We start from the raw sequence: 15,111 nt of genomic DNA, 5'->3' as shown, positions 1-15,111 counted from the left end.
CTTACTATAAAAACCACTTTGCTTGGTGCTAGGGATATAGAGATAATAAACAACATAGTCCTTGTTCTCCAGGACCTTCTAGTTCAGTGGTGAATAGAGGAATGTACACAAATGACTTCAACAGAAAGGACTGTGGTTTGCTGGGAAGAGAATTGACTTGGGAACCAAGAAAGACCTGAGCTCAAATTTCACCTCCTACATTTATTAGTAGTTCAAATACAGGCAAGTCATTTAACTTCTGAGCCTGAAATGTTGTGCTTTTGAATAATATCTCCTTCTATTATTTTCCCTTTCATTTTGATCAGATAGTACCTATATCAAAATGTTGGCTGGGAGATAATAGGCATCACAGTATCATTTATCCTAGGTTCCCATACCCCTAAGGATGAGTTTATCTTGATTTTCTCTTCCTAGGGCAGGTGTAATATAACGTTTCACAGGATTAGTGTAGGCACCAGAATTGAAAAGGACCTCATGGGGTTAAATGACTTGTCCAAGGTCACACGGGTGGGAAGTAGCAGAGCTAGGATTCAAACCCAGGTCCTCTGATTCCGAATCAATTGCTTTCAACACTGGATCATTTCCTTGCCAATGCAGTTTCACAGCATTGTTGTTGTTGTTCAGTTGGTTTCAGTCACCCCATTGGGAGTTTTTTTGATAAGGATACTGGAGTGGTTTGCCATTTCCTTCTCCAGCTCATTTTACAGGTAAGGAAATGAGGCAAACAGGGTTAAGTGACCTGTCCAGGGTCACACAACTAGTTAGTGTCTGAAGCCAGATTTGAACTCAGGAAATGAGTTCCTAACTCTAGTTCCAGCGCTCTGTCCACTGTGCCACCTGGCTACCCAGCATCATTGGTACATTATAGTAAAATTCAGTAGGTAAAGGGCTGTCCTAAAGTTAGGAAGATATGTTCAAGTTCTGACTTTGACAAAGTATGTGTGACCCAATGTACTGGTCAACTTTTATTGCCCCAAGCAACTGTGAGACCATAAGTTACCTACTGGTTTTAATCAGTTTGAAGAGGGGAAAGTGGGAGTTTCCCACCTGGGTCTGGACCTTAAACAACCCAAAACAAACTCTACTTTAGCTTTGCAAAACTCCACTGTGACATTCACCCTGTTGTCTGAGATGCAAACTGCATGATAAGTGAAAATCTTAGCTAATTCCCGGCATTTTTTCCCCAGAACCATTTAAGGATGATGGGTAGGTGTGCCTATAACTCTTCATTTGAAAGAATTGAGAAAGCTGAGTCTCACTTAAGTTCACAGATATTCCCTGGCCCAAGCTCTCTTCTTGTCTGGGGTTTGGGTGATAACTGAGTATGCATTACGGTGCCGAATGGAACAAAATAGAATATACTGCAGCTGATCTCTCCAGGCAACATCTAGAGTAAGTGGCAAGAAAAGCTAAACTAGTTTTGGAAAAAGAATGAGAACATTTTATGCATTTTGGTTAAGAAACCTTTTTTGAATAGGTGGCCCAATTTTTAGTTTTTCTCAGATAAGGAAATGGAGGAAGAAAAAAGTCACCCTCCCCACCCCCTGCCAAAATGGTACTTTACTACCTAAGCAGAAGGAAGTTAAACCTTTACTTTCTGTAAATTCATTTGCATTAACTCAGACACTTAAGTGGGTTTTGTCTTCTTACCATCTATTGAGATGGTCTCACCAGTGATTAAGATCAAAACCCAAGCCATGCCTGTCTGTCCTTTGTGACTCTTGTCCATGACAGTAAGTTTTCCACAGACAAGTCTATCCAATGTGCCAGAGGCCTCCCAGACATCAAGAGAGTGCTCGTAGAATATTAGGGTTGTCAACCTGTCATGCCTTACTCACTTTCCTCTTCCTGTCACACTTTACCCTGATGCCATCATTTACTCATGGTCTTCAAAGTTCCTTGTTGATCAGATGTTCTAATTCATACTGACTGTACTCTTTTCCATTGCCCTGTGGGTAATATTTATTTTCAATTCTTCAACATTTGGTTTATCTCATGTCTTAAAGTCATGCAACACCAGCAGGATGGTGGTTTCTTGTTCCGTATCTTTACTCTTATCCAGCAAGAAATGGGCAAATGGCTGGTGATTTGAGAGGTATTAGTAATTTCTTAGGTTGAGGAACAATTAGAAGCAAATAATTGCCTTGTCTTGTAACATTCTCCATTGTGTCTTACCTCTGAGTCTAGGATCAAAATACAAGTTAAATTACAGGTTTGTAATTTTAGAGAAACTTAGAAATTGTCATCTCTGATTCCTTTTGTAATACAAGAAGATTGAGGCCTGGAGAGTTCGGGTGGCTTACCCAAAATCACAGAGGTATTAGGAGATGGAGTGGTCCTCTTACTTCAAGGATGGTTCTCTTTGTGCTAGTTCCAATTTACCTAGACTTGTACATAGTTCTCCTTCATGCAATCTTCAGTCCAATCAGACTGTCCTTTCCATTCCTTTTACATACCTTCAGAAAGACTGTTCTCTGTACCCAAGATGCATTTCTTTTTCACCTCTGCTTCTAGGGAATCCTAATATCTTTTAAAGCACAGTTCAAACACTACTATCTACATGAGGTCTCTCTGAATTCCCTCAAGCTACTAATGTGCCCTCTTAAGAAATTAGCTTGTATTGCATGTTTTATATGAGAAGCTTGAAGTCAAGCATCTCATGAGAGCAATTACTTGGAAATTTTAATAGCAAGGTTGGAAGCCTTGTTTTGCGATAACTTTCTTCAGTCAGTGCTGAACAATAGCATTCTATATGGCAGTGAACTGGAGTTGTTGGGCAGCAAAAACCATATCAACCTTTCCTCAGCCCTTTCCTCTCAGGTAGATGACCATCTTCCAGGTGAAGGATCAGCTTATTAAGGAGGACTCTGGCAAGAAACTTGCCAGCAATGACTAAGAGAGAGACCCCCCTGTAATTGTCACAGGACAATTTATTTTCTTTACCTCCAATTGAACTGTCTTAGGAAAATTCTGAAGATCATCTGGCAGGATAGGATACCAGATACTGAGGTCCTTCCTCTATATAAACTGCCAAGCATTCAAACTCTGCTGCAGAGATCACAACTCTGATGGGCTGGCTATGTTGTTCAAATGCAAAATGTACGTTTGCCAAAAAGACCATTTTATGGAGAATTCACACAGGGCAAGCACTCACATGGTGGTCAGAAGAAGTGATACAAGGACACTCTCAAGGTCTTTCTTAAGAACTTTGGAATTGATTGTGTGACATGGGAGACAGTGGCACAGGACCACTCAGCATGGTGTGCCCACATCAGAGAAGGGGCTGTGCTCTATGAGCAAAGCAGAATTGAAACAGCTCTAAAAAAATAAACCACAAGATGTGTAAATTTAGAGAATCCACCCCAAACGTTCACATAGACTGTTTGTGCCCAACCTATGGTAGAACATTCCTAGCTTTTGTTGGTCTGATCAGCCACAGTCGGACATGCTGAAATTTGACTCTAGCACAGTGATGTCATTTTGGTCGTCTTTGAGAATGAAGGACAAAAACCAAAGGAATAACAAGAATGCAACAAAGGAACGCAACGTTCTCTAAAGAATTAAAAATTAATATACAGAGAGTGATGGAAGGTTGTTTAGCATGTGTGAATAGGCTGCAGCACAAAACCAAGGAAGAACCTTGAAGAAGGATGGGGGTAAAAGTCCTCATCAAGAAAAAGATGAACTGGCGTGCTATGAAGAATAAGGGATGAGCCATCAGAATGCTCTTGACCCCAGCCCGTTGGATGGACCTTCTGGTGCATTTATGGGAAGACATGGACAAGAGACACACAGGAAAGGCAAGAATGGATAAGCATTTGTATATAGCAACGTCATCCAAGGAAATGTTAAAATCAATAAGATTAGACATTTGAATCGTTCATTATATTTTCATAGGCATGTATGTGTGATATACATATAGTAGGTATTGTATATTATACATATATATGTTCTATAGCTATGTGTGTGTATGGACACACATGTTCTCTCCCTCTATAGAACATATGGGCTGCTAGGTGATGCCGTAGATAGAGTACCAAGCCTGGAATCACGAAGACTCATCTTCCTGAGTTCAAATCCAGCCTCAGACGCTCAGTAGCTGTTGGACCCTGAGCAAGTCACTTAAATCATGTTAACTCAGTTTCCTCATCTGTAAAAACGAGCTGGAGAAGGAAATGGCAAACCACTCCAGTATCTTTGCCAAGAAAACCCCAAACAGGGTCACAAAGAGTCGGACACAACTGAAAAGACTGAACCATAATAGAAGGTAATTTCCTTGAAAGCAAGGACTGCTTCATTTAGAGGCAGTGTGACATAGTGAAAAGTGGGCTGGGTTGGAGTCAAAGGATCTGTGTTCAAATCCCACCTCTGCTACTTTCTAGCAAATCTCTCACAAACACTCCCTTCTCTCCTCTGGCACTGCCACAGCTCCAGTGCAGGCCCTCATCACCTCCCATCTGCACTACTGTACTACCATGCTTGTTGGTCTCCACTCCAGATCATCTTCCACTCAGCTGTCAAACTGGTCTTCCTAAAGCACAGGTTTGACTATGTCACTACTCCCCATTCAGTAAACTCCAATGGCTCCCTATTATCTCCATAATCAAATATAAAATCTTCTGCTTGGATTAGAAAGCCCTTCATAACTTGACTTTTTCTTACTTTTCCAGGCTTCCTAAACCTCTTTCCCCTCTATGTACTGTGTGAACCAGTGATCCTGGCCTCTTTGCTGTTCTTCACCCATGACATCCCATCTCCCAGTTATGGGTGTTTACACTGCCCCCTCACCCCCATTCCTAGAATGTTCTCCCTCCTCATCTCTGCCTTCCAGTTTCCTTCAAGTCCTAGCTTACTCCTGCCTTCTGAAAGAAGCCATTCCCCATCCTCCTTAAGCTTTGTGCCTTCCCTGAGACCACCTCCAACTTATTCAATATAGAATCTTGTTTGTACATAGTTATTACATGTAATCCCCCACATTAGGTTGTAGGCTCCTCCAGGGAAAGAGTTCTTTTTGCCTTTCTTAGTATCCCCAGTGTTTGCTTGGCACATAGTAGGCACTTCATAAATTCTTGTTGACTTGCTTACTACATATGTGACTTTGGGCAAATCATGTAACCTCACTTGGACTTAGTTCTTCATCTGTAAAATGAGAGTATTGTATTAAATGGCCTCTAAGATCCCTTATACCTTTAAATCTCTGATCTCTGATCCTCCATCACCATTGCTGTTTAAACCCTCCATCTTCTCTGGCAAGTCCTGCCCTCCTAAAGCTCTACCCAATGGCCCACCCTTAGTGGAATTTGAGTTGTGCCTGAGTAGAGGTACCCTGAAACTCCCTGCTAAGTCTCTCCCCTTTTGCTTCTGTAATGATTTGTGAGGTTGAAAGCCTTGCTTTGTGATTACTTTGTGTAGTGCCCAACCCTATTCCTGACTTAGCCTGTATCATTGGTGGGTGAAAGTTCAAGTCCAAGGCCAGATGAGGAAATGAGGCCCAGAGAAAGGAGGGGACTTCCTCAAAGCAGGGCAGAGTTAGCAGCAGAGCTAAAACCAGAATCTAGGTCTCTTTTCTGATTCTTCTGGTCTTCTCCAATAGGAAGATGTTCATTGTCCACTGGGAGAATTAATGAAAAGGCCAGGGACCTGAATGATGGTAAGGAGCCGGTGGTGGGGGTTTGAACAGCTGGAGCTGCCTTCACCTCCTACCTGTCTAGTTAACTCGCTGCTCCATGGCCTCCAAGACTCTCCCAGCTGGTCAAGCCCCTGACAAAGAGGACAGTGCCATCAGTTCCCATTTCTTTATTGCTTTATCATGTCACAACCTTTATGCATCTGATCCTCCGGGCAGCCCTTGAGGTAAATGAGGCAAGAATGAGTGTCCTAGTAGCTCCTTTTAAAGGGATGGCTATTATTAAAAATAATTAGAGGAAGGAAGAGGTTTCATGAGATGTGAAACTCAGGTTAATTAGATTGCAAAGTCCAAAGCAGAGTAAATCTTAGGAGCCCTGGGTGAGGAAGTACAAAGAAGTAAATTGAAGCTTCTGAGTCAATAAAAATTGATTAAGCACCCACAATGTGGCAGATACTATACTAAGCAGTAGGTATGCAAGGAAAAGTTAAATACTGTTTTCTGCTCCTGGCACTTCCAGCAAAACAATCCCAAAAAACTGGAGGACCTTTTCTTCTAAAGCTGTGATTCTGTGTAGTCATTTGGTTTGGGGCCTCATTGTTTGTAAAGGCTAATGGGAATGTGACCACTAGAGGATGCCATTTACCTATTCATATTAAGCCTCAATTCCTTCTCTTTTGAAATTTATTTTTCATTTTGAGTTTACAACTTGACATAATAGTCAAGTTGTAACGAAGAATCATAACCAATGGAATGAATCATGAGAAAGAAGAAATGAAACCAAAAAAGAAGGAAGAATAAAAAAAGAGCAAATAGTTTGCCTCAACAGGAATTCAAATACTGCCTGCATTTCTGCAGGATATTGCCTTGAGAAGATACTCCCAAGTGGGAGCATCTGTACTTTTCTTAATTATTACTGATACTCTGTTTGAGTCATCTTGAACCAATGGAACAAGATAGGAGTTGCAGCTAGGATTAAATATGTAGGCCACATTTAACTAGGATTTCAAACCATTAATTAACGCATCCCCACAGTATCTCTCAGAGAACATTCATGTATGTATCCTTATTTTAGAGTCAGGAGAAATAAGTTGAAGAAAGGCTGAGATGCTTGACTTAGGGCATACAAAGTTGAACTCCTGTTCATGGTGATAGGGTCATAGATTGAGAGATAGAAGGGGCTGTAAAGGTGTCAACCCACTTATTTTATAGGTTGAGGCTGAAGCCCAGAGAAATTAAGGAACTTTTAAGAGGCCACACAGGCAGCAGAACTGGGAATTTGAACCCAGATCCTTTGACACCAAATCCAGAGCTCTTCCTACTGTACCACACTGCCTATCCGCTTCCAGTCTGAATCATATGAAAAACTATTAGGAGTCTGTTATGACACTGGCAGGGACTTCCCTATTTTGAAACAGACAGCTCAGTATGTTGGATGCTGCCATACTGTTTTGAGTTCAGAGCAAGGCTGTCCAACCTTAGGTTTTTATTGAAACAATAGACAATATATTTTGATTTACCATTTTAGTGAGAGCTCTGCAGTAGTTTGGCTTCATTTACCAAAGCATTTATGTAAATTTCTATGCTTATAGGCAGGCTGCATAAATCTCACTGTGGGCCCATTTTCGACAGCCCTGGTCTAGAGTACACAGTTCCTCTGGATATCCTCCTGGCATACCCCGCCCCCCAACATCTGGTAGAGGAGAGGGAAGAATTACCCTACGGTAATATATGGACCCAGTTTAGGCTGGGTCGACTCACATTGTGGGCCCTGCCTCCAGCACACTTATTATAACTATGAATCAGGTTAAAAGGTACATTAAGTCAACACATATAATTGTTATCATACTGCTTGCCTTCTCAGTGGGCGGGGGAGTGCCTAGAGAGAGGGAGAGAATTTAAAACTCAAAATTTTTAAAAAATGAATGCTAAAAATTAATTCATTTTTCCAAAAAGATACATTAACGAAAAAAAATGAAGAGGAAAAGAGATTGACAGTTGAGGTTATTATGGCTAATCATATGTATGAATGATATTGAGATGAATGAAAAACTATGAGACAGAGTTTCTGGGTAATTAATAATCAATTTATTAATTAGGCTACTTGGCAACTCTTTAAATTGATGGTCAGTGGTTTCTCTGGTAACCAAAGACACCAAGGGAGACCCAGAGATGCCTTAAATACCTTCTGAAAGGGAATTGTCCTGACAAGTGAAAATCAGTCTTGATTGGTGGACATTTAATGAGGAGATAGTCTAAAAGTCTTCAGCTCTTCCCGCTGAGAATGAGGCTTGATCATAAAACTTAGCCACCTCCAGCAATCTGGGGAGGGGGAAGCCATTTCCATGGGGACCTCCCTGGTTAGTTTTCTCCTTTACGAGATGGGTCACCCTAAACTGTAATGGAGAGGACCAAGGACAAGGGTCCTTCCATCAGGGTAAGGACTTGTCCAGACTGGATTTTGTTTATATTCTAAAGAGAAATTAAGTCTCCTAAGTGGGATCCTGCCCAAGATTGACTAGCATGTTCTTTCAGGGTTAGGAGCAATCTGTCCTTCAGAAACTGACTTTAATAAGAGCTGGGCCTAAATGAGGAAAAATAGGAGAAAAGCCTGGATCACAAATTAATAATTAGTTGTTAAGGTAATAGTATAATAATTTCTCTCAATATATTTTACATCTTATACAGATATAAGCTAAGTCACTTCACCTCTACTCCAACCCAGCCAGGGTAGAGATGGAGCATGAAGAGTCTAGCACATGCCCTGATGAATGTAATTTCTTCAAAACAAAAGGCATTTTTGACAACTCCTTTCCCACATGTACATGCTACTCAGAATGCATCATGGGGTAGTAAAAAAAAAAACAAAAAACTTTGGACTTTGGGTCAGGAAAAACCTGTGTTCTAAAGACAATATTCCTAGCTTGTATAAACATGAGAATGTCACTCCCCAAGGCTTAATTTCCCCATGGGGAAATGGGAAAATGCATAGCTATAACACCTATCTCACAAGGTTTATTGGGGAAGGGGAAGGGAGGAATCTAGTGAGATAATATTTATAAAGCACTTTTACAACTTTTTACAACAAATAATAAGAAAAATTAAAAGTGGTTCTACTGTCCAGTTGTGTCCTCTGTATGTTTACTATCTCTGTATTTGAATTGTCGTTTGGTAGTGACAATTCCAGCGTGGCATACCACCTCCACTTTGCTGTTCCATCGGGGGATGACATCTTTATGAAGTACATGATGAGCGAGGAATTAGTGCTGGGCATTTTACGTCAACATTTTCATGATCAGAATGTATCAGACTGTGAAACTCTGGGCATTGATCCAGCTTCTCTCTCACTCTCCTGTAAGTATAGAAGGCATTTATCAGCATTTAGGTAGTGCTTTAAGATTTGCAAAGAACTTTACAAATGTCTCATCCTCACAACAACCATGGGGCGTAGATGCAATCATTCCCCTCATTTTTACAGAAAAAAATAACTGAAGCAGGCAGAGGTTAAGTGACTTGTCCAGAGTCACACAGCTAGTAAGTATCTGAGGCCATATCTGAACTTGGGTCTTGCTGACCAGTAGTCTACCAGGGATGGGGAATCTTCAGCCTTGAGGCCACATGTTGTTTTTTGACTGAGTCCAAATGTTACAAAACAAATCCTTTTATTAATTTTTTCTGTGAAGTTTGGATTCCATCAAAGGGCCACACTCGAGGATCTAGAGGGCCACATGTGGCCTCAAGGCTGCAGGTTCCCCAACCAGGGTAGACACTGGACCACCTAACTGCCTCACAGAGACCTGAATTCTATTCCCAAATCAATTGGTCCTACATTCTAAGACATTAACCAAGTCACTTATGTTGTCTATGACTTAATACCACCAGTAACTTTTCTAGGCAAACAGTGGAAAAAATAGATTGGAAAGAGGAGACACTAGAGACAGGAAAACCAATTAGGAAGCTTTAATAATAGTAATCTAGATATGAAGATATAAATCTAGATACAAAGATGAGCAGCTAGGTGGCTCAGTGGCTAGAGTGCCAGGCCTGGATTCAGGAAGATGCATCTTCCTGAATTCAAATCGGGCCTCAGACACTTACTACCTGTGTGACCCTGGACAAGTTACTGAACCCTGTTTACCTCAGTTTCCTCATTTGTAAAATGAGCTGGAGAAGGAAATGGCAAACCACTCCAATATTTTTGCCAAGAAAACCCCAAATGGGATCACTGAAAAATGACTTAATGACAAGATGTGAAGAAATGAGAGCTTGAACTAGACTTAATTGCAAAGAAGGAACAGCTGTAAGAAATATTTTAGAGATAGAATATACAAGATTTGTCACCGATTAGATGTGTGGGATGAAGAAGGAATGAAATGAAAAGTTATGAACAGAGATGGTGTTATTTTAAACACAAATGTTAGGGTGAGGGTTAGATGTTTTATTTTCTAAAGAGGGTGAAGAATTCAGCTTTGGTCAATTCATCTTTGAGGTGCGAGTAGGACATCCAAGTGGAAATATCTTCATGTCACAGCAAAAGTTTATTTTATCTGTGCTTTAAATTAAGCCACTGTGCACAGCCAGACCACTAGAATCCAGCTGGTTCGGATTAAGTCAGCACAGGCTTAATTTAATTTACTCTTCAGTAATCCAAACACTGATACAGCTTCACATCTGTGAACAATTGAGTTGATTGATCATAAACACAGACCTTTCTCTCCTAGACAGTGTTTAAAGTTAACACAGTGTCTTGGAAACTTGTTAAAAGCTGAGTGCAAGGATCCAGGAGACCAGGGGATCAAGCCCTTGCTCTGTGATGAATGAACTTTGTGACCCTGGGCTAGTTACTTAACTCCCCCTTTAGTCCTTAGTCCCTACATTTGTGAAAAGAGGTGGCAGTGAGAGGTATTTTCAGCTTTAATAATCTGTACACCTTTCACCTGGGCAGCTAGGTGGCGAAATAGAGCACCAGGCCTAGGAGTAAGGAAGATCTGAGTTCAAATACCAGCTCAAATACTTACTAGCTGTACGACCGTGGGCAAGTCACTTAACTCTGTTTGCCTCAGTTTTCTCATCTGTAAAATCAGTTGGAGAAGGAAATGGCAAACCACTCCAGTATCTTTGCCAAGAAAACCCCAAATGGGGTCATGAAGAGTCAGACACGACTGAACAACAAAACCTTTCAACCTCTGTTTTTAAGTTGGTTTTTAGTTGTGTCTGACTCTTCATGACCTTTTGGGGGGTTTTCATGGAATAAATGTTTGATGCAGGATTTGAACTCAGGAAAAGAAGACTTCTTGACTCCAGGCCTGGCATTTTATCCACTATATCACCTAGCTGCCCCTAGAGGAATTTACCTGGCAGAGAAATCAAGCCATTGCTTCTAATGTGTTCTTTGTAGCATGAGCACATTCATTCATTCTCATTCTCTCTCTCTCTCTCTCTCTCTCTCTCTCTCTCTCTCTCTCTCTCTCTCTCTCTCTCTCTCTCTCTTTTCTCTCTCTCTCTCTCGTGTCTGAGGCTAGATTTGAACTCAGGTCTTTCTGACTCCAGGTCCTGCATTCTATCCACTGAACCACCTAGCTGCCTCCCATCATGTTGAGAGTAGGGACTGTGTATTGCCTTTCTTTATGCACACAGTTCTTAGCAGGTGCCTCTGACCCATCATAGGTGCTTGATAAATGCTACTTGACTATTTAGATTATATAAATCTATATATTTTAATCTATCACATAAATTACTGGGCACATCAGCCACATGGTAAAATTGTTTGGTTTCTTTTAGAATGTTTAGAATTTATTTTTCAATTTTATCATCTCTTTTACTCTTCCGTTTGGGAACTGACAAAGTTTGGATATTTTAAAAACAGTTGTGATTTGGATTCTAGGTATTACCTCGTGCACTGTTATACTTCTGTAGACTATTTGGTACATACAACAGATGTCCCAAAAGTCTCAGTGCAGTTTTCTATCCAAAAAAAAGGCTTAAAGTTGCATTAAAATTTTAGGACACCACCTACAAAAGGTGTGTATGTGGAGTGGAGAAGAAACTTTTGATTTTTGTTCTGGAGTTGAGGTTAGGAAGGACTGAGTAAATAAAAAATGAAAATATCTTTAAAAATTGACTTCTTTTAAAAAAAATAGTGATATTTTAACAATGGAACTTTTTCTTTTTTTTTCTTTTCCAGAGTGAAATGGAGTCAGACCCTTGGTTTTTGAAGTCCATAGTCTTCTAAGTATCTGTTACTTTTCTGGAAAGGGGAAACTCTTTTCAATTTTAGAGACAGAAATCTGCTAACAGCATCATTCTGAAGACCGTTAACTACATAGTCAAGCCTTGTTCTTTGGATTCCTTATCCTACCATGGTTGAGCAGTCCACTTGACTCTTCCTGTTATGGGGCAGAAGAACAGACTGTTATTACAGCCACAGAGATATGCTCTCCACTGTAAGGAGGACAAAGAAAATGTCATCTCCTGCAGCGAGTCGGGATACTGTGTCCCTCTGAATAGCAGAATAGCACCCAAATAGCCCCAGCTGTACAAGGTTGCAAAGGTGGATGGGAGTGAGAGGAAACTCTTGTGCATGTGTTCAGTGGCCTGTCTCCTCACCAAATAAGAGCATTTCTTAAGCACATTTTTCCCCTAGTATGTCGCAGCTGCATTTCCAATTGTCATTTGAAACAACCCTCGTAGGCAATTGGTAACGCACTCCTCCACTGGGCCCCTGATGGGGGAAAGAAGGCTTGAAATTTCCTCGTGATGAAGGGAAGAATTGAGTCAATTACTGTAGGTTTCTGGACAGCAGATGGGGAAGATATATTCTACCTCTTAGCACAGGTGTGCTTTACTTTGGGGTAGTGCAAAGTATTGAGTAATAAAGCTATGATCACATAGATGAGATAGAAGGCCCTAGCATACTGTTTGCCCTGCTAATTTATGGTACCTTATGTCTGTTCTGTAACACAGCCTTCTTTTTCTAATATATTTCAGTATCTTGATTCTGGTATCTGGGTTACCCTATTTGGGAACTCAGGGCAGCTATGTGGCACAATGGATAGATGGCTGGGCCTAGAGTGAGGAAGACTCATCTTCCTGAGTTCAAATCTGGCCTCAGACACCTATTAACTGTGTGACCCTGGGCAAGTCACTTAACCCTGTTTGCCTCAGTTTCCTCATCTATAAAATAAGCTGGAGAAGGAAATGGCAAAACACTCCAGTATCTTTGCCAAGGAAACCCCAAATGGGGTCACAAGGAGTCGAGCACAACTAAAAGGACAACTAAACAACAGAGACCCACTAAGATGACCTGGCATTTGGGACCACTGTTAGGCATGGGAAGTTTTCTGTTCACTTCTCCATCTTAGTGCTAGCCTTGGAACTCCTCCTTGCCTCAGTCATTTTACACGTTCAGCCCAGTTCTTCATTATTTTGGTGTACTGAATAATCAAACATATGGTGTATTTATAAGAGGCAGGATGATAAAGCAGAAAGAACCCTAGGCTTGGTAGTCAGGGAGACTTGCGTTCAAGCCCTACATACCTACTAGCTCTGTGACCTGGGCATTTAGATAATTTCTCTCTGCCTTAGTTCTCTTATTGGTAAAATGAAGACAGTAGCACCTACCTCACTAAATTGTTAGGGCAGCTAGGTGGCACAGTGGTTAGAGTGCCAGGCCTGGAGTCAGGAAGGCTCATCTTCCTGAGTTCAAATCTGGCCTCAGGCCCTTACTAGCTGTGTGATCCTGGGCAAGTCACTTAACCCTGTTTGCCTCAGTTTCCTCATCTGTAAAATGAGCTGGAGAAGGAAATGGCAAACCACTCCAGTATCTTTGCCAAGAAAACCCCAAATGGGGTCACAAGCAGTCAGACATGACTGAAATGAATGAACAACAGCCCTGAGTTGTGGTGAGGCTCAAATGGGCAAATGTATGCAAAGAACTTTGAAAAACTTGAAGCATCTGATAAATGAGATCTGCTATTGTCTTCTGAAGGATAATCTCTCATAAATACATTGTATGATCGATTATTCAGTACCTCCAAATACTGAGGAATTGGCCTGAAGAGGTAAACTGATGCCCTTGTAAAATAGAAGGCATTCTATTGCACTAGATTCACTTTATATGCTGATCAGCCTGTGACTCAGCAGCACCACCTGGTGGTTGTCACTAGAAACAGGGTCTCCAGTCTATCACTGATTTCATATTGTTGAGGAGATAACCTTTAGTGTTTTCCACAAAGAAACATTTCATGGTTAAAAAATGAAGGATCCTTGGTCTTGATTGTCTTCGAGTTAAGTTGAACCTTAGGCAGAAGTCAGTGAGATGGATGAGTGTTTGTGAATCTCTCACTATTTGCTCTTCTCTACTCTCCCTGCAATAGATGTGTCTGGAAAACTGGAGCCAGATTTGGGCAACTTTTTATGCACCTTAAAGGCAGCATTGTGTGATGGATAGATGGCTGGCCTTGGAGGCAGGAAGACTTGGGTCCAAGTCACACCTGACACATATTAGCTATGTGACCCTGGGCAAGTCACTTAACCTCATGGTGCTCTAGGCAATTCTCTAGGATTGTAAATTGAAGAGAAGGTGCCAATATACATTGGTGGAGGAAGTTTTCTCACAGGAGAACTTACCCACACCAATGAAATCACAGGTCCAGTTCTTATCCTTATTTATGTGTATTACAAGACTGTATGGAATGTGAATGTTCTCTTTTATCCATAAGAAGATAATTAATTTAGAGTTGTCATTTCAGGCACAGCACCTTAAATTATATGGGATTATCCTTCTTTGACATGTTTTTGTATGTTTTACATGTAAAATACAAAGTTTGTGAATTTTAGAAGAAGAAACTTGTTTTTTAAAGGGAGGATGATTTAAGTATTTCTTGAAGTAAATTATTTTGTGTGATATTCCTAGTCATCTTTTTTTTTCTCTTTTTAGCTCTTATAAGTTTGGGATTTGGGGAGAGAGAGAGAGATAGGGAGAGAGAGAATGTGCTCATGCTACAAAAATATGCTAGAACCAATGGTTTAATTTCCCTGCCAGGTAAATAAGTAAATTCCTCTAGGGGCAGCTAGGTGATGTAGTGGATAAAATGCCAGGCCTGCAGTCATAAAGACTCATCTTCCTGACTTCAAATCTGGCCTCAGACACTTACTAGCTATGTGACCCTGGGCAAGTCATTTAACCTCATGTAAAAAATGAGCTGAAGAAGGAAATAGCAAACCACTCCAGTATCTTTGCCAAGAATACCTCTAATGAGGTCACAGAGAGTTAGACACAACTGAAAAATAACTCAACAATAAATTCCTGTAAGAATATGGTAACAGTGCAATAGGCTTAGATTTATGATTCAGTGTCAGTATGTATCTGTGGGCTTTCTTGTTGAGCTGTGGCTGGGACCCATTTATATCTATTTTAAGTATACACAATTTTCTCCTCACTCACAGAACTGGCAAGATATTCATGTTGGGCTATGCCTCCTTTG

The 15,111-nt window shown here is 40.8% G+C and overlaps 1 protein-coding gene across 1 annotated transcript in view; it reads left to right on the top strand.

Annotated features, from left to right (window-relative positions):
- Positions 1 to 12,723, top strand: part of C2H3orf52 (chromosome 2 C3orf52 homolog) — a 42,061-nt gene extending 29,338 nt beyond the window's left edge. The window contains exons 5-6 of the mRNA XM_036742458.1: positions 8,802 to 8,980; positions 11,813 to 12,723. Coding sequence (XP_036598353.1) covers positions 8,802 to 8,980; positions 11,813 to 11,841 — 208 coding nt within the window. The 3' untranslated portion in view covers positions 11,842 to 12,723. The remainder of the gene's footprint in view (positions 1 to 8,801; positions 8,981 to 11,812) is intronic.
- Positions 12,724 to 15,111: the final 2,388 nt, after the last annotated feature.

The sequence above is a fragment of the Trichosurus vulpecula genome, chromosome 2, assembly GCF_011100635.1.
Source record: "Trichosurus vulpecula isolate mTriVul1 chromosome 2, mTriVul1.pri, whole genome shotgun sequence".
Taxonomy (NCBI): Eukaryota; Metazoa; Chordata; class Mammalia; order Diprotodontia; family Phalangeridae; genus Trichosurus; species Trichosurus vulpecula.
The sequence above is the reverse complement of the archived record's forward strand: the minus strand, read 5'-3'. Positions and strand labels throughout refer to the sequence as shown.